At 43.6% G+C, this 22,902-nt stretch overlaps 1 protein-coding gene across 2 annotated transcripts in view; it reads left to right on the forward strand.

Moving 5' to 3' along the window:
* zfpm2a (zinc finger protein, FOG family member 2a) overlaps positions 1 to 22,902 on the forward strand; it is a 115,442-nt gene that overhangs the window by 33,452 nt on the left and 59,088 nt on the right. For both annotated transcript variants that reach the window (XM_047598316.1, XM_047598317.1), the window contains exons 3-4: positions 5,008 to 5,109; positions 20,559 to 20,683. In XM_047598316.1, coding sequence (XP_047454272.1) covers positions 5,008 to 5,109; positions 20,559 to 20,683 — 227 coding nt within the window. The remainder of the gene's footprint in view (positions 1 to 5,007; positions 5,110 to 20,558; positions 20,684 to 22,902) is intronic.

The raw sequence follows: 22,902 nt of genomic DNA on the forward strand, positions 1-22,902 counted from the left end.
CACCAATGTAAGGCCTTTCAAGATTCCCAAAAACCTCTGCTCTGTGAGCTCTTCCTAGCCTCCTTAGCTTTGTCACATGTAGCATATGTTGTGCTTAACAACACATGGAGAGATTTTATACCACGTTAGGCCCTTAATTCTACATTAACATAATAAAGCAAAAGAATAATTTGTATAACAATGGCTAACTATGTGTATTGAAAATATATTTTTGGCTTTCCTGCTCTTCTAATCAACCTGAGACCCCTCATCTAAATGTAATAGTTGTACTATTTACTGCACTATGTTGATTAGACTTTATGTGGCACTTTGCAGGTTCATATTTTAGAGCATCAACAAAACCAATACGGCAAATACAATAAAATTGCTTTGTTATTGATGGAAAAGTTTAATAGTTAGTTTGTACTTCTTCGAGCTCCACCATTTAATTGGCTATATATCGTAATAAATCAGTATTGTGAATAATAGGCAGCCCTAAATCGTGCAGACGTAAACTATTCCGGTTACAGCTGTAGCACTCATCTACCATTAAAAGTATGAGCAGCCTGCTCTCGGTTACACTCAAAATAATGAGTCTGAGACGACATGGGAAATGAAGCAGCTTGGTAGAACAGTAGTGCCCCGGAGAGAATGAATACTGTTTTAATATAAATGGCATTTTGGAAAGGGGGTCCGTCTGCCTTTCAATAGCTCTGTAAAAAAAAAAAAGACACACATCTGAAGAAATAACCTTGACTTTCCCTTGCGATTAAACAAGGATCTTACCTCAAACAACTTCTCCTGCTCGGTCAATTTCACATTTATGGAACCTTGCTTGTGAAGATCCCGCACACGAACGCGCTGACTCCACAGCAAAGATTTATTCTCTATTGACACACCTGGCTCCATAATTGTGAGAAAGATACTCTTTTTTTTTTAATCTTTTTTTTTATATATATATATATATATATATATATACGCTGAGTGGCATCTTTTTTTACTGAAATTGTGAAATTTCACCTTGCTGTCCCCCCCCCCACTCTTTTATTGTTGGCTATCTGTGAAGTTCAGCACAGGGTGTTGCCACAAGCTGTTCGCTTTGAGCGTTCCAAGTGTTGTCTGATGACAAATGACTTCCTTACTTAGCTCTGACAGTAAATTTACATGTCATTTCATGTGTCTCATTTCCTCGATGTAAAACACCCTTTTTCACGATGATTTTTTCTTCTTCTTTTTTTTTTTTTGCTTGATTCTGACATTGTTGTGGGTGTTTATGTGTCAGGATATATCAAGCACAGAGAAATGTGAACATTTGCTCTCTTCTCCACCGTTCTCCTCAAATTACAGAAATTATAATGTGGGCAGAAACATTTTATCACAGTGGAAGTGCAGAGTGAAAGCAGAGGGCTGTATAGGCACGACTTAACATAGCAAATAAAATTAAAAAAGAAAAACACCTTGACCCTTCAAATAACCTCTCGGTGAGTAATTTGACTTGCGGCAGTCAGAGACATACAGTAACAAGCAGAAAGTGGCAGAATTAATTTTTCTTTGTGTTACACAGAAGTAATCAGTATCTGCAGCAACATAGGAGGATCTCCTTGGCTCTTTCACCAGAGCTGCCAGTGCCCAGAATGGTAAATGTGGAATTTTAATGCACAGTTGATGCTGGAGAATATGGGGAAATGCTAATTTGTGGCGCGATAAGATGAATCGAGTCATCCCTTTAGCCCCATTTGACTCAGTGGAGGAAATTAATCATTAATGTTTGTTAAGTATGACAATCTAACTGGGCCAGATCTACATGCTCAGAGACTGAGGCAGAGCGAGATAAAGACCCAGGCTGCAGACAGGGAGGAAAACTGCCAGATTCTGTGATGATGGGAATTTATTGGCATTTAAAGAGACAGTGGCAAGGCATTTCACTAATAGCCTCCCTCCATTGGAGTGCACTGCCTGCCACAAATTGCATGCAATTCAGACCTATTTTTCAGATAGCAGAGAAGTCTTACAGCTATGCTTGACTTTGGTGAAAAAGGTTGCTTCCTGGAATTGACTTTATCAGGCTGCAGCACAATCTGCATCAACAACCAAATAAGCAATATCAACTGACTGCCATTACCGCTGCTGGGGGGACGGCAGGCATCTCCCCTAATATTACATTCTGTAAATCTTTGCCAAGCTCCAATACTGGCGAGATGTGTGATGGGTTTTAAAAAAAGTAGCAGTGGGTTAAAGTCATCTGGGCTAGAATTCGGGAACATGTAGAACTGACGCGATCCCGTACCGATACTTAAAAATATTCCATTTTGCAGGAATTGCAACCTGTCTCAAGACTCAGTGGCCAGGATTAGAGTGCTCTGAGCTCCTTAGAGTCGCGTGTGAACGATTGACATTTTCAAGGGCTTTCTCGGCAGAGACAATGCTGAAAGGGACAGAAAAAGCCAATATGACTTTGTTCCTACCTTGCTCCAGGAATTGTTTGTGTAAATCGCCTATAAGCTTATTGACCCGAATGTGCGGCACGCTGCGTGTGACTGCGATTTGGCTAGAGAGCTGTCCTTTGATAGAGCAGCGATAGGGCTGATTTTAACAGCTCACTGGCTCCTCTTGCATGCCCGCCAACCCAACACCCAGCAGGCCACCTCGCCTCCCCAGCCCTGCCCGTCCCGTCTGTTCTCTTCAGCCTTCTCTCACTCAACCTTAAGTATATCCATTAGATTGCAAAGGGAAACCAACCCAGGCCGGATGTAAATTATGATCTGGGCGATAATGTAGAGGATGATCATTGACAATCTGTCTCCTTTGATAAGGCTGCAGAGGATTTCAATTCAGATGATGAAACAAGGCAGAGCCTCTATTACTTTGGATGGACCTCCGCGAATGAAGTGTAGCACCTCAGTCAATTGGTTTCCGTGTGAGAACGGTCAAATTCCTGTGTCATTTAAAATAATAATAAAAAAAATGAAAATGGGCCGCTATAGTTCTCTGTACTCCAATGTACTTGTAATCTGTCAACGTACTTGTAAGCAAAAGAGTGCTGCTCCAGCACTTCTTGCTCTGCTGCGTTTTTTTTTTTTTTTCTTTTCCCAGTGACATTTGTGCAGGAAACTTCATCAAAGCCGTGTGACATTGTTCCCTGTGAGGTTGCCTGGGCGATTGTGTTTAAAATGCACTGCAAACTGTGTTAGATAGAAGGCAGAAAATCCTTAATCACTGCTTAATTAAGGAATCATCTTGTAGCTTCATTTCCCGGGCTGTAATTAAACACTTCCAATACGTTTCGTTACAGGGCTTAACATGTTCGCCTGAGATCAAGGTAGTGCCTTTAATGTTATCTCGCCGGCTTCTTTTTTTTTTTTTAAACTCCGCTCCATTGGAAGGAACTGTTGATATACGCCTTTGTTATCCTCGTCATAATACGAGCCTAGTATGCTAAAGAGGTTCTCCAGGCCCAACAATAAATAGTGGGGGAATTTAGTTGAGTGGGCTTGATAATATACTGGCAGAGAGGAGGAGCAGAGGAAAAACTGCCTGCCCAAGCAGACACTTGCATAAGCAAAAGTGGGTCATAATGACCTCATGTACTGTAAGTAGGACATTTCTGCAGACTTCCATTCAGTATCACTTTTTTTTTCTTCACATACATCTCCTATTTTAGCGCGAGGCAGAAAGCTGACATCCTTTTGGCGATGTTTGCTACCTTCTTTGAAGTTAGCCTTGTCAAAAAAAAAGCCAAACAAGCGTGGTGTGTGTGCTCGATCTGGAGATTACCCTAACTGAGGGTGGACGGTGTGTGTCCTGTGGCAGTTGTCGCTGAAAACATGATAACTAAGACTCTGAAATGTTTTTTTCGGAGTGAGGGGGATTATGGGGGTGAAAAATCTGATACAGATGTGGTAAACAACCATATAGTAACATTCGTCGTTATATTCAGCATCAAGTACGATTATTCTGAGCTGAATTAGCTTCATCTTAAAATATATTGTCTACGTTATCCTAATACATTCTCATTTACATGTACATCTCCTTGCCCCTTTTTTTCCCTTGTAGAGTGCATGAAGTGTAGAAATCCATTGTAGTAATCCAGGCCTGTCCTTGACCGTTCACTATTGGGCTTAAAACATCAAAGGGATGAAATAGATGTGGCGACAAAAGTGAGAGAAATGTTCCCCTACAAACCCTCGACCATACATGCCCCAAGCAGGGTTGCTCTCACTTGCCCGAGTTTTGAGAAGCACTCTCTGCAACCACCAGTGTCAGCCACGTTGGATTTATTTAGAGCACCACACTAGGGGCACCTACTAAGCACTGATTTATGTGCCTATAAACTTTGAGTACAAACTGTGCTTACTGTAGACATGCAAAAAATAGATTTTTTTTTTATAGCGTGGCGTGTCTGAAAGGGCTCAACAGGCACTCTAGTCAGTGTTACCGTCGCACACTCAGGTGTAGGTGGAGTCTGTTTAACAAGGTCTTTAAGCATTTACATCCTGGTGAGAGATACCCAAATATCCCTTAGTATGGTCTGTGTGAACCCCGAGACTGTAAATCAGCCCTACATCCTATAACACACATTCTAGCATGGTCCACAATAGATCAAACAGTAATAAATAGCCACCTCTCTCCCACACATTGCTTTCCTTCCTGTTCCATGGTGCTTCCTCCTGTTCCTGCAAGCACTCAGGGGAACTCTGTTTACATAAAAGTGTGCAGCTGGTGAACTCGCAGTAAATGCACATATACAAGACTATATATATATATATTTATATATTCCCGAAATCACACAATGACTTCACATTGTAACGCACCCAAATATGTCAGGAAAGAGTTGTAAAACGAAATGATCTTTGCTGGGATGGCGTCCAGAGTCCATAAGAATCCACAGTTCGGATGGGCTGCTCAGTCCATAATGCAGTACATAGTTAAATTAGGTGTCTGAACATTAGCTTTGGAATGAGCGTGCGCTCACTTTATATCTTATGCGCCTTGTGGGATTTATTTTGTTTTGTTTTTTGTGCCTTGCAGGAGAGGAAGATGGCAACCGAGAAGCAGGAGAGTCGGAGATGGATGGGCAAGGCGAGAAGGCCAGGCATGCTGCCGTGGGGCCAGAGGAATGGGACGGTCCAAGTAAGACAATCCTCAATATCACTTTAGTAGGAGGATCCATAGATAAAGGTGTCATTGTGAAAAACAGTGAAAAGCACATGCAGTCTTTTATAGATAAACAAATGAGTCACACATGCATGATATATTTCAATTAAAATGCCACCAATTGCTTTCTTAAGCGTATTTCTAAAAGAATCCCATAATGCAGTGCAGATGTAGCTCTTGTGAAGAGTTTACGACACATTTTTGTTTTTATCTTTTTTTGCCCTTTTACTAAAAGTAAGTTCATCAGCGTGATGGATAATGCAGAGCAGATAGTTGCAGAGCAATTACCGCTCAGCAATGGCCCGCACCCACACTGCTGAACACACAAAATATGATTCCTTTTAATGCATAAAATGACCTCAAGAATTTATTGCAGGTACATGCGTTTGTTAAAAAAAAAAGGGGGGGGGGGGGGAAAAAGGAAAGAGAGAGCGGGAGAAAAAAGTGGATTTGGGCAAGTTGTGCTTGCTAGCTCGAAGCCCCCCGGGGTGTGTATTTTATACTGACAGTGAATCAGTGTTATCGCACCTATCAGATAATGCATTTATCATTAAATTTCACATTTGCATTTAAATCTGGCGAAGGAAATGAGCATTGCTGGCTAAAGATAAGAGCGCTGGGACGACAGTAATAAACCATCACTGTGATCAGTCAGGAGACAGGGCTGAGGGGGTCAGCTCAGAACTATGGGGGCCATGACAAAAAGAAGGCATCACATGCGGGAAAAGGGCCCTTTTTTTGGGGGGCGAGAAAATGCTGAGCTTAAAAATACTGCTTTCAAAAGGAGCGATGGATGTTGCTTGACTAGATGTATGACTGACTGTAATTATGCTTCCCCTTTCTACTTAGCCGTCGGAATAAGAATTAGAGGCTCAGAAACCTGCTGGACAGGAGGCAGGGAGGGTGAGAAGGGAGAGTTCTGTGGAAGTGTGTCTTGCATACGGCGAGGATAGCTGAACTGCAGAGGAGGTGATGTGAGACATGGTGTCCATTTCATGTTTTGCTAAACCACAGCATGAGTGGTTCCAAGTTATCAGAAGACTCTGACACTGTGTCCTAATCTCTGCTGTATTATAGAGTGAAAAATGGCACCTGGCTGCATCCAATTTACGGAAACTCCTATAGGCTTCTATATGTGTTAGCGGCCGGATTATCGGATCATAATCAGCTTGTATGCACCTTGTTTTTCCAACATCTCTATGATATAACAACTAATTAGTAAGTGACTTATAACAGAGGCATTCGTGCCCCTCCTGTGTGCTCTCAATGGGCAGCATAGAGTGGGCAGAAATTAATCTTGGCGCATAATAATGCCATTCACTCTCTCATCATGGCTGCCATGAAAGGTCATTTCCCTTTTTAATTTTCCCATTGTGCTGGAAAAGTCAGATGGGCATGTTATAATTTGAATAAAGAGGGGAATCAGACAATCAGATAGGAACATTTGAAATGACATGACTTCCTGTTCGAAGCGATTAAAAGCAAATTTATTTAGTTTGAGACTGTCTCCCCTTTAATCTCTTTGTAAATGTTCAGATAGTCCAGCATTCAAAAGTTCTTTGTTATTCTTTGGCTTAAGTTTAAGCGGCCTTGATTGTGATCACCAACAGATAATTTTTAATCACTGCGCGTGTGCATCTGAATAGGCTGTGCAATGGCCGTTACATAAAAAGAGTGAAGCCTTTTAATGAGGTGGGCTAACTCGGAACATGCCCACCTGCTTTGGTGATTCTATTGAAGCACCTCCATACCATTTCCCTTTTGCTGAGTAACAACAAAAGCCTTTACAATCTACATCCTGTAATTGAACTTTTTTTTTGTTCCTGCATTTCATCTCCACTTTAGTAACTCATGTCAAGTGCTGTCCATGATTGCCCCCCCCCACCCCCACCCCCCACCTCCTGTTCTCTGATTGTCTTTCTCTCTGGAACAGCAGAGAACTGCACTGAATGACTCACTATTAATCTGATAGCTGGCTCTTCTCTGTTGTTCAGAGCGCTGGGTTTCTGATGTGGAACACCCAGCGAGTTCCCTTTCTCTCCCTCCCCGTCTCTACAAGTATGTCCTTAAGCGAATCTGCACGCTGATCTTCTGTCTCGTGTTCATTTCTCGTCACGGATGTTTCCCAATCAGCCGCTGATTTGAGAGATAGCGCGTCATGCTATTCTGTTCATTTTCATGGGGCGACGGCGATAGGAATCTGACTCCGTCTCTCTCTCATTCTCTCCCACTTGCTCTCCTCAAGGCTAATTGGGAATGGCGCGCGTTAGCTAGCTAACGCTGCTAATGAACTTGTTCTCAGCCTTATCTAAATGCTCGCTCGTGTAAGCCACACCCTCGTCTGAAAGTCAGGGAAAATGCAGGGTTTATTAAGAGTGTTAATAAAGAGTGTAACTGTGACGGCTGCCAGTCGAACCAAAAGTGCGGAGTTTGTAAAACAGCTCTGTGTTTAGTGTATGTTTCTTAATCTGCTATCAGTGGACGCTGAGATGTCATACTGTATTTCAGAGTTATTTAGCAACGTCCACCAAAAACATTAGAAATCTTAAATGACTAAGGGATTGCACCCAGGTTATGAAGCATGTGTGATGCCTTCCTTAAACAGCAGTTTAATTTAGGCTTTAAGGTCCGTCGTGATCATTTGTTTATGCAAAGCAGCTTCATTATCCTCCATAGTGGACGACTGTCTTAACAGTACAGCTGCTCAGAATGAAGCATGATTAAAGGTACAGTCAGCAAATTTGACTGATTGAGTTTCATAATCAAAGTTACTTAAATAGAGAACTGCTTTTGTCTTACTGTAGCACACACTGACACTGTGACACTGTGCTTGTGATTCAATTAGCAGCAGCCGCCAAAGTTTCAGACTCATCAAAGCTTCTTGCCCATTTTGGCGCGATGCAACTTTATTTCTGCTGCAGTGGATGTCCAACTGCACCTTTGCAGAAGCAAACGGCGAAAAACTTCACCAGCTTTATAACTCACACAGACACAGCTTTCGGAAACAGGTGCACACAATATATTGTGTGTCTCTGGAACATCCTTCTGAATCCTGAAAAAAAAAAAAAAAAACTAACCAGATGATGTCGTAAGGGTTATTGGTGAGTTTAATTAAAAAGCATGTGTTGCAAACTGGGGGCTTGAGGCTTAAAAGGCATTTACCAGCAAGATATGCTCAAATAATAATAATTTTTAGAAAGCTACTGGTTTGAAAGCCAGTATTTGGGCGACTTGACTACCAAAATCAGGGCTGCCAATTTGTATCTGGGTTCCAACTACATTGAAGTGCAACTCGCTGGAATGCCTCTTCGACACATTAGAAACAACACGTAGAGCAGCATTAAACTGATCTACTGCTGCTGTCGGTTTGCAGTTAAGACTCTAAATTACACGTTGGTTAAACTCACTGCTTCGCTGCACTGCCAAGAAATTGTGCCTCATCGCCTTTTCATAAAGATGGAGGCTAACTGCGCCAAACACACTTAAAATGAGCCACACTGTAAAGAAGGAGATGCAGAAGGAGGAGGTGAGCGTAACAGAAGCAGTGTGCTCACCTTGTCCACAAATCTCTTCCCTTGGCTGTCCCCGACGGCCGGCACGGCCCAGCTTGCTCAGCTCCTAATGCCAGCTGGGCGTCAGCCAGGGCGAGGCAGGGGTCAGCCGAAGGAGTGGCCATCTGAGAATCTACCTGACGGTTGGACACGGACTGAGCAAAGAGATCCCCCACACACTCGCGCACACACACACACACACACACACACACACACACACACACACACACACACACACACACCACCCTGAAAAACAATATCCATCTTTACACCCCCACCTCTTTCCCCTTTCAAGACATCAAACATGCACACGCAGCTTTACTCAGATGTAAAAAGTCTCGAGTCTCATTTTTGACTCCAGCCAACCCAGAAGGGTCTGTGGCCAATCAGTCTTCTTCCAGCCTCCAAAGGAAAAAAAAAAAAAAAAACAATAACCATTTCAGGTTTAATGCACATATGTCATGCTAGGAGAATTGGAGGACCAGATGGCCACGATACTGTGGCAGGTGCCTCAACAAATGTTTGCGGTTGCCCGTGCTGCTATTTATATCATGGTGAAACACAGACATCCAAATATTTGCAAAAGGACATCGGGCCCTTTTTGTTGGGAGTCAAAGTGATCACCAAAATAAACAGATGGGATTAAACCTTTTGGGCATCAGACACCTGAACTTCGGCATTCCCTCAGTTCATCTAAAGAAACTTATCGGGGAAATGGGAAAATGAAGGTGCGACCGTGGCGGTTTTGGGGTTTACATTTGGCCCGTTCAGCTCAGCTTTAATACAGTTTAATTATAATCAACAGTTCATTAAGGAACTGTCCCAGTTTTTGCTTTTTAGTTGCGGAGCATTTTCACCCCTTGGCCCCAGCTGAACCCCCCCAGAGTAAGCCCAAACTTTAGTACAAAGAAAAACTTTAAAAGTCTCGAACGGTGACAGCCCGCGTGAGCCCGGTTCAGTCAGGTTTCTCTCGGTAAACAAGGCATTTTCCAACTCAACACCCAAGTCCATTATAAAGTCAGAGTGTCGTCAAGGAAGGAGGGGCGAGTCGAAATGAGGGAGAGAGACAAACGGAGCACCCAGATGCAGATTAGGCTGCAGAAGATGAGGGTGTAAAAGGGATTTAATGGTAGGATGGATTAGAGAAATCCTTGTAACAATGTTAAATAATTATGGTTCCAGCCGAGATCAAAGCGCCATTGATTGAACCCCTCAAGCCTTCAGCACACAGAGTCTTGGAAAGCAAAGATTGGTAAACTAGTGCTCAGACCACTCCGGCTGCTCCAGTTAAATTGGATTGGAAATATTAGGATATAGATGAATCCTTCAGGAGGCTTTCGCAAAGCTTTTGTCACCGGAAATGTAGCTTGGGAACGGTATGAAAGGTTTGATAGTGTACTGTCTCGACAGAATCATAAGACGGGGGTGTCGCAGCTGTCTCCACTGATACCTAAGCGTTTTAAGTAGACTTATAGACACACTTGACTGTTATATCAGCAAACTGAAAACTTTCGGCGCAGGCTTTCATTCAAGGTTTTATTTTTCTCCCCTCCTCCCTCCCTTCGTCTTGTAATCAAGAAATTTGGACGTGCATCATGGCAATTCTCCCGCAGAAAAGGACGTTTTTTATCTCGCTCCTCCAGGGCTTTATTCAAAGTCTTCTGACAAGTCTCACAAAACATGAATGACACCGAGATTGCTGATACCGATGATGAAAGTCCATCATCAGCTTCCCTGCGAGTTTGGCGCTGGGAGTGTTGTAAAATTAAATTGCAATCAAAGTGCAGCGTGTAAACATTGTTTGCCTTTTCCCGAATACATTTATTCCTTAAGAGATTGTTGATGGAGGATTTTATACTGTATGCATCACCTGTGTGCCGAGAAAATACCCTCCCCCAACCGCCGCGTGCGCTCCCAAATGCACAATGTGTGATTATAATGATGAAATATGCAACAAGAGATTAGACAAATCACTGTACTCCTATGCTGCATTGCCTTGATGCAAATTTAGTCACTGATCCGCTATACTAAGAGGCTTTATGCAGGAACTTCATGGTTGTTAGTTATATAATCTAAAATAGGGCAAAATGCAATCACTGTTCTTATCATCTGAGGAAGATGTCACTATATTCAGTTCTACTTTTGTGCGGATACGTGGGATGTGGCACACTGAGAGCGCCTTAATAAGATAATTCACTTCCAACCACTTTGTCCACATTTCAGCCAAATCTGCGTCCTCTCACAATGCCATCCTTTCATTTTACTGTTATTACTATTTCACTCAAACAAGGCCAAAGAATTCCCTTTTTTTTTTTTTATTTAATAAATAAAAGAGAAAAAAAAAAGAAAAAACGAACGAGAGCCGTTGCTAAATATGACTGTCTTAAAGCTCGGTTGGTGGTGGTGTTTCTGCCCCCAGGGACTTGACACCCATCGCGTCTTTCTTTAGCTCTCTGAATGTGTTTGTTCTGCAATGCTTACCCTCCCAGGCGCTGTAGCTGCACACGTTTTTCCAAGAGGTATCATTGTAATTGGTTGAATATTTGATGTGTGTATTTAGCATTAACATGGAGACACTTGTGCAAGCTGCGCTAGGGGGATATAATACTGGGTAAACTCTGGATTGCTCAACTGAAACTTACTCGCGTGTGGAATTCTTCATTTTCTTTTGGTCTTTTTTAAATAATACTGTTATTTGAGCAACTTCGGTTTGTAGTTATTTTTCATGCATGAATTTGCCTTTTTTTTGGTGAAATCTAGCAGCCAGCGCTTTACATGGGACTTAGTTTCATATGCAGTTTTACTTTCGTTCAGTTCAGTGAATAATTTGGCCATAGGAATGCACTCAGTCCCAACCGAGCTGTAGCTCACCCAATACCCCAACCCCCTACCCCCTCTTCCCATGTGTCTCACACAGACACCCTCATGCACACCCTTCATGCTGATACGTATTGATATCAGAGCCGTTCCCCCTCCCCGCGAAGGCCTCCCATTGGTGACGAACAGCTGGTCCCAGCTTGGCTCACCGGTCACGCCGATTCCACCATCTTTTTTTTTTTTTTTTTTTTTTTTGTGTATGTTTAGCAGGGGGTGGGGGCCCGCTTGTCATGTGAATTAAAATAGCAAATAATAGCAATAATAATCATAGTGAAAAGTTAATAAAAAATGGCATGTTCCTCCCCGATTGTGCGAGTGTTGTGGTATTCAATTATGCAATTTTCATTGGCATATTAATCATCTTTTCAACAAACAAGCCGCCGTTAATTAAAGCAAAGCATGGATAAAGACGTGTTGCCGGATCATCACTCCGTTTATCACCGCGCGCAGACCCGCAGTTAAGTAAATTCAGGCTGTGAGATGAATTTCAATGGTCTCCCCGTTTCTTCCTCCGTGCGCTTGTGTGTGTGTGGTTTAACCGTTTATTGGCGCGCATTGTGTTGGAGGTGGGTTTAGTGACGTTTCATGTCATCGGCGTACATGGGAATTTTTTTCATTTGTTTTTTTTTTTGTTTTTTTTGAAGACTGTGTAACCACCAGTTGTGGATATGAGTTTAATTGTTTAATACAGACCTTCAGGTTCAGGTGTCAGGGTTTTCTTTTTATGTCTTTCCCCCTTTTTTTCTCTACAGGTCTGAATGTAAAATTCTCTTTGATTATGTCAACCACTGTGCAGATTAGTCGGCCTGACTCAAGGTGAATACATTTAGGTTTCTCAGTTCCACTTGCGTGCAGTGTAGAAGGGGCTGGTGGACCTGTATGGCATGTCTGCGCCCATTCTTCTTGCCTCTTTTTCCTCTGTCCTTTCGCGCCACATCTGTACTCTGCTTGTTGGCGAGAGCGGATGGAGATTATTCAGGATCTGGTAAGATATGAGCGCCTCTCTAATCACAGCTCACTGCCTCCACTGTCATTCAGTCGCAAAATAGAAGTGAGCAAAATGGCTCGGTGATGGGAGCAGCCAGACAGCCATGCAAGCGCCTGAGTTCCGCAGGCGGAAAAAGGAACTCGAGGCATCTGTAGACATGTCGCTTGTCCCCGTCCCTCATTGTGGAGCAACTTTATCAGCGCCAGCCGCTCACCCTCTTGCTAAACTGGAGGGCCAGTCGCCTCTTAACTTAAACATAAGATCTTTGTGGTTTGAAGCACTCGGCTGCTCCGCGCCCAGTGTGGATCTGAAAGGCAAACACGACTCCAGTGTCGCCGTCACCCATCACAAAATCACACCTCATGGAGAAAAAAAAAAAACTTGTTTGTGCTGTGTTAGCTCGAATCTAAATGCACTCAAACAGACTGTTGCACTGGAGCAAGATCCCCCCCAGCACCACCGCCGCCGCCGCCGCCACCACCACCACCACCACCACCCCATCGAAAGAAAAAAGAGAGATGATGGGGAAAGAAAGAGGGAGGGAGGAAGAGGGAGAGTGGGAGAGAGATAGAGATGGAGAAAGAGGAGGAGGAGGAGTGAGTGAAGGAGAGAGACGGGGAGAGAAAAGTCAAAAACCTCCACATAACAATGCCGGAGAAAAATCAGAACATTTTCCACCGAAAGATGGGCCATTTCCAAATCCTTGTGCCCTATCAGACAAATTAAAGTAAATCAAGCATGAAATGAAGCAGAAGAGCCCGGAGATAAGGCTCCTTTAAGTCGTTTACAGATTAGGACAGAGGGAGAGAGAGAGGGAGAGAGGTGCATCTGGTCTCTGGCAGTGAAGGAGGCTAGTTTCTCATTTCACAATAGCAGCCTGTGTATAGGATTACTCTCCCCTGTCACCGACATGAGGAGCAGTGGGGGAATAGACGTCCACAAAATGTGTCTAAATATGTCCCCTCAGAAATGTTTCAAACCAAAGACCTCTCAGCGTCGGCCAGATGTGACACGCGATAAGCCCGCGCGTTACACGCAGCCAGCGATTCGCCCGCCGCACCGTTCTGATTTGTTTGTTATTTTAGTCGCCTCTTCACCTTTTCTTTTGCTCAAGTGGCTTCATCACTGCGCGGCTTAAACATTCAAATGAATTCAGCATTGGCTGAGCACAGCCACGTGATTGTACGGCTGTCAGCTCCTATGCGCATGTTAAGCACGCCTTTAGCTCAGGTTTGGGGGAGGCGTGGAGATGAGGAGGAGGTGGAGGAGGAGGAGGAGGCGGAGGTGGTGGAGGGGGGGGGTATTGTACAAATGATATTCTCAAAATATGATTTTGTTTTAATGTTGCATCGCTCTGTAAACTGGGTTATTTAATATGTACGTCGTACTTCTATTTTCTGTTTTACATCAACAGATTAATTGCTGTTTTATTTTAGCACTCGCGAATAATCAAAACATAATTATGGAGCTAGTTGCTCATGGAGGAATGATATTTTACAGTGTGCACATGCAAACACTCCCACCTCACTCATGCATGCACGCAAATGCAAGCGGGGAACTAAACAACCCGCCGACCCCCACCCCCTCTCCACTCTCTCGCACACGCGCGCTTACTTATCCACGCGAACGCAGGCACCCACACACAAGGCAAGGGTGCGCTGCTCTTTGATGCCGCCCGTCGAGCTCTCGCTGGATTTTGTTTCACTCCCGTGTATCTTTTCTGGGAGCGATGAGAGGTGGGCTCGGCTCCGGCGCTCAGCCCGCTCTGAGAGAGACGAAAGCTGGCCCCCGTCGACGGGTAGCTGCTCTCCAAAGCCGCGACCTTGACCTTCCCGGGCCCAAGTCTTAGGTTTAGCTCCTTTATCGCGCTATCTCCAGGCATTTAAAAATACTCCTGAAACTCAATGATTTAACCCGCTTTTACGCTGTTCACATCAAAACTGGATGAAAAAAAAGCTTAATCCATCTTATCTGTTGACTGTCAAACTGCTCTGGCTAAAACCTACTCACAAAAGACAACTAGGTCACCCAGGAAAAAAAAAAAAAAACAGAATTCCCCGTTACCCAGGGGAAGTTGCAGCCTGGTAATTGACTTGGGAGGAGATTCAGGAGTACTTTAAAAATAGTCTCCTCCTGAATTAACTGCGGAATATCAAGACGGCAGCGATGTTTACTTGTGTTCCTTGCTTAAAAAAAAAAAAAAAAAAGTTTATATTTCATAGCGCTGTCGTGATTTTCACCTGTATTTGCTGCAAAGTAAAACTCTTTCTTTCATGTTATGCTGTGTTTTGCACAATTTATCATTGGACTGAAGTGAAAAAATACTTGCGTCTTGCTATCCATCTGTCTCGAATACATGCATTCCCAGTGCACATACCATCAATTATTCATTCATCCTGACACACTCAGGTAGAGTAATGTCCCTTTGATGGTTCTGAAATTTTAAAGAAAAGCATTTAAAGCGATCAGATTCCTGCATGAGTGGTGTGTGTCCTCTAGATGTTGTCGGCGATAGGGCGATATCTCTGCGTGGGGACAGTCATTCTTTAAGTTTTGCTGTCTCCCTTTACATGCTATCAATAGAAATTGCGGCGCTCCACCAAAGATGGATGTCTCCGAGATCGTTGTCATCCAACCTGTTTCCAACTTTGCCAGGCTTTCCACGAGGCAGAGTGCTTGACAGGAGGCATATTTCAATTTGTTCAATGACACGAAACAGCAGTCACCGGGTTGATAATGTACTGCAGGGCTGGAGTTCTCGTTTGTGAGCGTGTGTGCAAGTGCGGCTCTGCCGTATTGAACGCTCTCTTTTCTTTATTTGTTTGATTAAAGCAGCTCAGACTTGAAGTACTCATCATAACCATGACCTGATCCTGGTTTTTTACTGGATCAACTAGGAATTTGGTCCAGTGGATTGATCCAGTTCCACAGCTCGATATTTAACTCAAATGCAAGTCAGCTAGTCAGGGAGCTGAAACAAGAGGAAACAGGAAGACTGATGCTTTACCATATTAGCACATCTGCCCCCGTTCCATGTCGTTATGCTAAGCTAAGCTGACTGGCTGCTAGCCATAACCATACATATAAAGGGTAGGTTTGCAGACCGATCTTATTTTATACAATGTCAAACTTCTTTTCGTAGCTTTAACCAACAATCTTCAGCCTTTTATTCATCTAGTAAAACAATAATGTTTAACTTTAAGTGATATTGACAGCATATATTCTAAGAAACAGATTTTGGCACAGATCCTGATGCGTCCTATCAAGATTCTCGTTTTTAAAACCTTATTTATTTATTTTAATCAACAATATGTTATGGCCATTGTCGCATTGTTCAACTGCAAAAGGAGAGTCTTCCATCCAAATGACCTCCTCAACCTCCCACGACCAACCCACCCCCCCTCAACCCCCTGCTCAGCCTGCGAGGACTGTCACAGCTAAAATGCCCTAATCCCTTTGGCTTGTTTAACTCTTTCCCCCCCAAAGCTACCCACCGCCTGAAAGCAAGCCTGACCCGAAGGGGTAAATCTCCCTACCGAGCCTCCCCTCCTGTTCCTTCTCCCCGTCTCTTCCTCCCCCCTTCCTCCAAACTCACACGGTTGCCTGGAAACTTCCTCTCCAGCAAGCGGTCTCCCCCGGTTCTGCCTGTTAAGGGCCAAATGCAGCCACGTCTAGGCTGAGTTAGCGCGGGTTGGGTGGTAGAGAGCAAGGAGGGAAAAATGGGGTGGTGTTGGTAGCGGTGGTGGTGGTGGGGGTCCCTTCAGTGTATTAAAACTAGCTCCTTTCTCAAAGATAATAGTGTGGGGCTGGGGGTTATAAATGATGCATTTTGCTCACCAGGACCTGATAATAGCAGTTTGGGTAGGAGGGGGGAGAAAGTTCATCGCTCTCTTATCAACGCTCTGTGACATTTCTCCTTCAGCTGTAAAATTTCATATCACATATCTGCTTTAAAGATGTGGCACCTTTTGTTGAACCGATACAGAACATTCCATTTCACCCCATATGCCTCTCTCATGGTATATTAATTTATAGCCCATTTGCTGGCTCTATAACACGGCCTATCAGCGGAGATGACTGGGTTTCAGTAGGACATCTTTGAATTGCCACGCACAGGTTATTGAACTTTGAACAGTAGCCATTTATTTGCTTTGATTCAAAGGCGCTGCGTGATATCAAGAGGGATCGTCTGTCGCGTGAGGCTCAAGCACATTTTCCCTCTTGTCTCTCCTCTTGTCGGTCTTTGTTTTCCTCCAGGATCCACTCTTGCTGCTAATATAGTCGCGATAACCGGTTAGAGGTGAAGTAAACCGTTAGCCGGGTCAGTAACCGGAGTACTTCTTACAGTGCCGCCGGCGGTTTATTACTTTTCCTCCGAGTTTGGTCTTAGGGAACCAGTTAGAGAAGTTAAATTCATCTTGAAAAGAGCTCGAGCAGATCCACGGCTTTAACAAATGTTCATCTGCAGTAGTGAGCGGAAGATGTCATTTGTCATCCCTGACCATTAGCAGAGACCTCACTGCGGGCCAGAAATTACATTAAGAAAATTTAGATGTGCACCGTCGTGTGCGGAACAGAAACATCTGAAATGGAATCTATCGCTAAATTTAAAAGTACTATGGAGAGGACTATATGAAGTGCAGCTCTAAATCTAAAGTGTTACGCTGTTAAAACTATAGAATTCACTGAAAAATACTTTTTCGTTTTTTATTTCCATCATGTTTAACTCACATAACGAGCAGAATTAAACCTCTATTGCCTGTTCAAATCCAATTTCATTTTGAACTTGAATTAAAAAAGTCGCAAAATGTGACCAAAGAAAGTACATGTATAGGTGCATAAAGCGTATAGTTGGAGACCCTAAATTCATTACATTATATAGCTTTAATACAGATCTGTAGCAAGGTAATACGGAGCGTATATGTGATACTGTCACTGAGTTGGATGAGATGATTCTCCTAACATAATGGGAAACGAGAAGGGAAAATTGCATGCTCAAGGATTTCTGAAAGTGTTTCATTATGTCTAATAACATTATTCAAAAGTAGAAAGAGAGGTGGCTCACCTCTCTGTCCGTCAATGATGGCCCACACCCATTTATTCCTTAGATCATAGCAGACTGGCATCCTGCCACCGAGAAACTCATTAGCAGTCAGTCGCATGCCATAGAAAGGAGGCAGAGAGAGGCGAGGAGCCCTATTTCTTTGCACCATAGCAGAAAAGAAAGGTAGGACACACATGCACACATTAAAAAAAACAACAAAACAAAAAAAAAACAGATGCCAGCATGGAGCATCTCGGGTGCTATCTGAGGAGGATCTCTCCACACAAAGGGACATTCATTGGTCTGCCAACTATCTATGGAGTGCAGGAACAGACCCTAGAGTCTAGCGACAGATGAGGATCTTATCACGGGAGGGGCGGGAGGGTAGGTGGTAGGGGTTAGGGGGTAGGTGGTGGTAGTGGTTTTGGGGGTGGGTGGGGGGGGGTCTGAAAGTGGTGGAGGGGTTTTGGTTGGGATTCAGAGGAAGGGGGTACATCACACGAGCCACATCGTGAGCTCGCGTTTTGCCAAGCGTGTGGCATTTGAGAATTGGATGATGAAGAACGCTGAGGAGAGGACACAGGCGCTGGGTTTGTTAAATCTCCTAATAGCCCATTATGAGCTTTCCTCTTGGTCCAGTCCGCTGTTTAGCCGTTTAAACACTGTGACTTCTGTATTTGCTCTAAATGCATTTGGAATGAGCGTAGGAAATCGAGCCGGGGTCTTGTAACGGATTGAGTTATCACTGCGGCATGAAGACTTTTCACAACCATCATTACAAAAATTGACGATGAAAGAACACATCTGTCAGTATTTTTTTATTTATTTTTTTTTATTCGCAGCGTTCGGAAACTTGGAAATGCTCGTAGAAAACACAGAGACAGAACATGAAGAGAGCTCATTATTCATCCACGGGTGTTTTTGTGGAGATCTTCCACTAGTATCTGCAACAGATGTGACAAGCCATCTGTGAGCCAAGGTCCTCAGGCAACATTTGGTGTTAGATGCACACAACTGGCACCTAAACATGGCCGACCGCGAGCCGCACAAATTGAATAGTACCCTCTTTACCCCTCCCCTCCCCCCGGTCTCTCTCGCACCTACACTGTCCGCTGCACCTTTTTACTCCAGTCATCCCACCCAGAAGAGAAGGAAAAGGGAGACGGGAATCAGTTGTTGGCTGGGGATGGCTTGAGCTGTGTGTCAAGCGGGGCTAAACAGGAACTTGCATCCAAGCGGTTAAAGGCCGTGGGTCTTATCTGAGGACAAACAGAATGCATCAAGCGGTGGCTGTTGCTCTCAGTGATGACGACCAGCTGTGCACCAATGTTTAATTATTTCTCTGTAATGAGCTTACCCACCTTCCACTGCAGCACCAGGAATACGGCGCGCAGCAGCAGGAAGAGGGGAGTAGGACAGAGGGTACAGAGGGAGGGAAATAATGAGATAACACGGTGCAGATTATCGCATGTTTTAGGAATATTGCAAAAAAAATGAACAAATCTCTCCGAACTATAAATAAATATTTAGACCATTGTGGTCTGCATATAACACAGGCCTGCGCTGACAAGTGATTTTTTTTATTATGGGTGACATTTAGCTTTTTATTGTTACGGGAGTGACCATCATCGATGAGTATATGACCAGCAACGTGTCATTTGTAGCGGGTGGTAACACCAGCCAGATGTTTTGATCGTGTTTATGCATGCAAAGCAGCACATAAGCGCACACATTTCCATACCGGCACAACAGACGAGCACAATAGCTCGCCGCAGATACACAGTTGATATTTACAGAGTAGAACAGGGCTGAATAGGTCATTATACCACACACGCGTCAGAAAGTTCACTGATCACTTCAGCCCATGCAGCATGAACCGAATGCCCTGAATACCTCTTAGCCACGCGCATTAACAAACAGGTTAAAAGAGACAGTGTTAACAACGCATGTAGAGTGTGTTGGCATAATAATGCAGCACATAATGATTATTTGCCTGGCTCGAATTACTCACGCGTGGCAGGCCGGCGTCATGCTGAGCCCTTGAGTCGGAATATCCCAAATTAGCAATAATGATGTTCTGTAGTTAACACCTGAAAATTGGTCCAGTCAAATTTAAAGAAGATCTCTAACATGACTCCTCCCTGATAGAAAAAAAAGAAAAACAAAAAAGTGTTTTATAGTTAAAATTCCTGTGTCCAGATAGTTTATAAAACCAGATAGAATTAGTCGTTCCAAATGTCTGAATCATCAAACTTCCTCCAACAAGACTTCTTAGCGTTGTCAAGGCAACCGGACAGAAATGTACGGTTGGAAGCTGCATACTTTTCGTGTTGCCCCCCCCCCCCCCCTCCCCTCCATACACACACACACACACACACATACGCACACTCACACACTCACAAGGGAAACATCCTCCTCTGTAAACTATGTCACAGACTGCCATGAGGTTTATCATAACTATTTGATTAATCACCGTCCCGAAAAAGTACACTGAATCTAAGAGATAAGATAGCTGAGGGTGTCGGGGAGGTGAGCACCGGTAGTACTAACAGTGCTATCCGGCTCCACTGTTAATTAACTGGAGCTCTGCACAGCACTAACAAGGGGCCTGCCTTCCCGGAACAACAGAAATAGGCCTGCCACTAGCCTCCTCTCGCCAGCCAGTGGGCCTGCACTGTCTCACAGAGATTATCTCAACACAAGACACCTTTCAAGTAAGGTTAGCGCGCCCTGTGTCTGAGGAACACCATCAGATGGATGCTCGCTTGATTTGCTTATCCATTTTGAAAAACCGCTTGGCTTTAACCTTCGCTGTTTACTGCGGGACATTGACGCAGTGGTGAGACCGCACTCGTAGGTTCAGTGGGAGGGGGGCAATGAATGGATGTCAGTGTGATTTGATGTGGAACTTGCGGGCCATATAGAGCGCCATGTCTGACTGCTCCGGGTTCTGCTGTGTTTTCAGGAGAGCTGGATGCGTTCCTCAAAGATGGTGACCGTCGGATCCACAGCCGGCAGCAGCTCCCTGTGGGGACAACATGGGGACCTTTTGAGGGGAAGATCGAGATGAGCACTGAGAGTACTGCACTGGTAAGTTCTTGTCTTGGTCACTGTAAAGCTTGCACTGGCAGAAGTTACTTAAAATATGTCAACCAAACAAAATGGATCGTGAACATACATTATGCCGCAGTCTTAACAAAAACATGAAGTCACCCTGATCTTTAAAATCAAGCCAAAGATTACTGGAAGGTCTTAACAAATAAAGGACTGCACTGTAGTTACATGTTTCACTTTAAACCACAAATCCCAAATTCCTTCAGATCTGCTGATTAAGGCGGTACAATAATAATTAAGACTTGATGAAATAAAAATAAGTCTCTTTGAAACTAAGCTTTGCTTGAATGTTCCAAAGCTAAACAAAGCAAGATGGAATTAGCGTAGTAAATTCAAGATCAGATCAGACCAATATTTGAAGCTACATGCAGCAACACAAGTCAATTTAGCTAAACCAGACTGCAAACAAAAGCACCAACCATCTCGCTCAGATTTACACAACAACAACCACAGTCCAGTTTTGCAGCTTGCCATCATCTAACTGCGCATATGGAGCGCATAACGTGGCAAGTCGTGCAACATGCTATCGCCATGCATCGATGCAGAACCCCTGTCATCAGTCTCAATCCTAAACCAATGTGTTGTCCTGACATGTGAAATGTGCCCGTAGTGGTGTGATATTCTTAGGTAGGTCCATGTTACGGCGGAGGTTTTGGACGTCAACCGGACAGTTTTGTATTGGGAGTAATGATAAAGTTTGCACGCTGTATTGGAAAATATCTAGTGAGGCATTCTGTAGTACATCTAAGTGCTTAGACCGTCTACTGTTGGGTCCATAACGAACTGAAAAGACAGGTAGTAAACTGCCCAATAACTGGCAACACAAATATTCTCAAGTATAATTGTTTTACCCTTTAATCAAATGAGACTCATTTGCACCATTTGCTATTAATTTTTGTATGTTTGAACTAAAATTTTACTGTCAGGATGATTAAGCTCAGATCACTGTATATGGCCAAGCTTTACTTAAAGCAGCCTACGGTGACATGATTATTGGAAAGTCCTACATCTAAACACTATATTAATGGCAACTCCCTCGACATTATGGACCTACTGAGTTGACTCTTTTGGGATCCAACAGGCCCCCAACATGAGCCTTTGAAGTGCATCTGTTTTAACCATTTAATCTGCACATTTCACTGCAGAACGTTTTAATTGGTGGATTTGGAGCTCAGTCCAGGCTTCAATTAAAAGAAGTCATAATTCATTATTTTTGATGTTACCCTGCACACTGCAGCTTTGTATCTCTTGTCTCAAAGATCCCAGCAGAGGCTTGTGTTGACCTGCTGCTCCGTTGGAGTGACGAGCCCTCCATGGGTTTGATATTCCATTCTGCATTCGGATTAATTAAGAAATTTCTATTAAACTCATAACCAGTCTCACATTCATCCTGTTAAGAAACATAAGGAGTAGTCCAGGAGGATTTTGGACTCAAAGGCCAGTTCTGCCATTCTCCCAGATTCCTTAAATGCATAACTTTATTAAATCATTTTCAGAGCAGTTTGGACTGTTTTCTAAGCTCCCCTCGTGGTTTTGAAGTCGTCAGTGGCTTTAAATAACTCAGGCCATATTATAGCCATGAAATATGGCTTCTCTCAGGGTAAAGCTAGTTATCCTTGGGCGGAAAAGTGATTTGACAGAGCAACACCTCAAGTTGCCTTCCAAAGTAACACACTCCATATATTTCACGAGCAATCTCTGCATGGATTTCCCTGAAAGGCATCCAAAACCAACCTTCAGCTGTCCCTCAAATGACCCTCAGACTCACCAAGTGATGTCAAATAAACCAGCTTCTCGGATTGTTTGCTGCTTCAGTGTTTTCACTGGATACAAACTTTCTGAGTTTGTCACACCACCTGCTAAAAAAAATATAAAATAGATGCAACAACTGATTGTTGCTCCTGGCGAGAGTGATAAGTTCTTAACTAACTGCCCTCCGAGGAATTCATCACTGCTTTCCAGATCCTCTTCAGGTTTTCTTTTCTTTTCTTTTCCTTTTTTTTTTTTTTAAGTAAGCAGGTGCTGGTCATCACCTGTAATAGGCTGTGGAGGGGTTACAGAATATGCCAAACCTCCCTCGCAATTAAAAGCAGCAGAAGAAGCTCTGGCATATTGCCTTTAAGGATCTCGTGTGTGTCTATTCTCATGGGAGCCTTTTCAATGCTTTACTGCTTGCCCTCTTCCTCTCCTATGTT

The sequence above is a fragment of the Mugil cephalus genome, chromosome 11, assembly GCF_022458985.1.
Source record: "Mugil cephalus isolate CIBA_MC_2020 chromosome 11, CIBA_Mcephalus_1.1, whole genome shotgun sequence".
Lineage (NCBI taxonomy): Eukaryota > Metazoa > Chordata > Actinopteri > Mugiliformes > Mugilidae > Mugil > Mugil cephalus.